This window comes from Apium graveolens, chromosome 3 (assembly GCF_009905375.1).
Source record: "Apium graveolens cultivar Ventura chromosome 3, ASM990537v1, whole genome shotgun sequence".
NCBI lineage: Eukaryota > Viridiplantae > Streptophyta > Magnoliopsida > Apiales > Apiaceae > Apium > Apium graveolens.
Genome location: NC_133649.1, coordinates 63961969 through 63964577, shown reverse-complemented (window position 1 = coordinate 63964577; position 2609 = coordinate 63961969). Strand labels below are relative to the sequence as shown.

The following is a 2609-nucleotide window of genomic DNA, read 5'->3' as shown; positions in this document are numbered from 1 at the left end:
GTTCGATGAGGACACCCAGAAGTAGATAAATGATTTCTAAGTCAGGGCTACAGATTCCATCAAAAACAAGAGGATCATCCTTGGCTTGGAAGAGGATGACGCGTCCCCAGCGCCTTCTCCACTTTAGACTCAGCCTCCTCCTCCTCCCAACAACCAGGACAAGTCCCAGGACGCGCCTCCTGCTTAGGGCGCGTCTTATGCTTATTCATGAGCTTTTTATCTGAACTACTTTAAAGGTGCAGGCCCTTTCAAGCCTTGCAAGTTGTAATGATTATCATTGAACTTTGTTTGTTTGTACTTTTCATGAAATTTCTCTCCTTTAATTATCTTCATGCATGTTATATTTTCCTGATCATCTTGTTTACCTATAGTGGGCACGTCCTAAGCTGAGGATGCGTTGCCTTTTAGATCTTGTTGTTATTTCCCTTATTATTACAAGCTAAGTAGATGTCCTGCAAGGGTGCGTCCTCATTTGAGGACGTGTCTACGTTATGTGTTAATTCTATTCCAGCATCATACGCCATAGGGCGCGTCCCTCTACTTGAGCGCGTCTTCCTTAATCCATTCACTTAAACTGTTTTGAATTTCCTGGATGGTATATTTTTCCCCAACCTACTAGCATGCTGTACTTTTGTATTTAGGTGAAGCACAATACAAAAGGGGCGCGTCCTAGTGGTTTGACACATCTACCCTTTATTTTTGAAGATAATATTTTCAATATATCAGACTGGACGCGTCCTTATTAAGGACGTGTCTTCATTCTTAGTTAGGGAATGTTAAAATCAAAGAAACATAAAATTAAAGGAGCATCAACCAAGATCACTTGGGCGCGTCCTTAGATTTAAGACGCGTCTTGCCTCCAATTTTACTTGAGTTTTATTTAGTTTCCCTTTTGCCAATCGTGTTCTTGTAAATGTAAGTAAATGACTATTTCTTAAGGCGCGTCCTGTGTTGAGGACGCGTCATATTACCAAGCAGATCCACAAGCAAACAACTATTGGAATTTTTCAAAGTTCTCATTAATAATGCGCTCTGGTGTCAAAAGTGCACCAGTCCCACGGCTACTACACTCTGTGGGGAATTTTTATTCGAAAAAAGATCCTTCGACTAGTTCTAAGGTAAGTAGTACATGCACTACCCCCAAGACTAGGAGGAATTTTATTGCTTCTAGTATATAATTTGGGCACAACCCTAAGTATATAATGTAAAAAAGACATATAAGGGGCCAAAGCCGCGCCTTACTGATAATACTTTTGGAGATGTTCCGCGTTCCACGCTCGCGGAACCAGCTTTCCTTCCAAATCATCAAGATGATAAGTCCTCTTCCACAAGATTGCTTTTATCTTGTACGGTCCTTCCCAATTAGCTCCAAAAACTCCATACTGGGGATTCTTTGTGTTTGACATCACCTTCCTAAGAACCAAATCCCCTACCTTCAGCAGTTGTCCCTTTACCTTCTTATTGTAATACCTTGCAGCACACTGTTGATATGCCGCAAGCCTTAGCTGGGAATTTTCCCTTGTTTCTTCCAAGAGATCCAAATGAAGCCTTTGATTAACCTCTGCATCTTTCTTCGTGTAACGATCTCTACGAAGCGATCCTGAACCAACTTCCACAGGGAACATAGCTTCATAGCCGTAAGTCAACATAAATGGAGTTTCTCCCGTAGTAGATCGTGGAGTAGTGTTGTAGGGTCACATCACTTTTGGGAGTTCTTTAGGCCATTTCCCTTTGTGATCTTCCAGTTTGGTCTTGAGGGTATGCTTTATTATTTTATTCACGACCTCTGTCTGCCCATTGCTTTGAGGATGATAGACCGCTACAAACTCCTTCTTAATTTTCAGATCCTCACATAACTGCCGCTACTTCCTTGCTGTCAAACTGCTTTCCGTTGTCAGAGACAAGTTTGTAAGGAATACCAAACCTGCACACGATAGAGTTGAAGACAAAGTCCTTAATTTTCTTTGCGGTGATAGTTGCCAATGGTATAGCTTCTGCCCATTTAGTAAAGTAATCAACCGCGATTAATGCATATTTGACATCTCCTATAGCCTTAGGTAGTTCTCCAATAAGATCAATCCCCCACATGGAAACGGTCATAGGCTCACCATAGGTGTCAAGAGCGTCGCTGACATAGATGAGTAATTCGTAAAATATTGGCAGCGATCGCAGGCTCTGACAAAATTTGCGGCATCCTCCTTCATAGTAGGCCAATAATAACCTTGGCGTAAAACTTTCATTGCCAACGAGTTACCCCCCAAGTGATTACCACAAATTCCTTCATGTACTTCCCTTAAGATGTAATTTCCCTCTTCTTCATCGACACATCTGAGCAGTGGTTGATTGAAGACTCTCTTATACTAAACCTCATCATACACCACATACCTTGCAGCCTGGTAGCGGAGTTGCCGAGCCTTAAACTTATCCTCAAGAAGTGTTCCCTTGTGAATATAGGCAAGAATGGGCGTCATCCATGTTTTCTTGGGAGCCTCATCTACTTGCATTGCCTCTACCTCTTGGATGCTAGAAATTTCCTGGAATTCCAAGGGTATAGATCCCAACAACACAGCCTCCTGCTGGGATCCCATTTTTTCCAGAGCATTCGCGTT

At 42.2% G+C, this 2609-nt stretch overlaps 1 protein-coding gene across 1 annotated transcript; it reads right to left on the bottom strand.

Annotated features, from left to right (window-relative positions):
* Positions 1–1238: 1238 nt before the first annotated feature.
* LOC141714283 (uncharacterized) lies at positions 1239–1625 on the bottom strand. Its single transcript, XM_074517811.1, has one exon. The coding sequence runs from the start codon at positions 1623–1625 to the stop codon at positions 1239–1241; it is 387 nt and encodes a 128-aa protein (XP_074373912.1).
* Between the last annotated feature and the right edge of the window lie 984 nt (positions 1626–2609).

Coding starts and splice junctions, on each gene's coding strand:
- LOC141714283 (XM_074517811.1), bottom strand. CDS start 1,625: ATGTTCCCTGTGGAAGTTGGTTCAGGATCGCTTCGTAGAGATCGTTAC.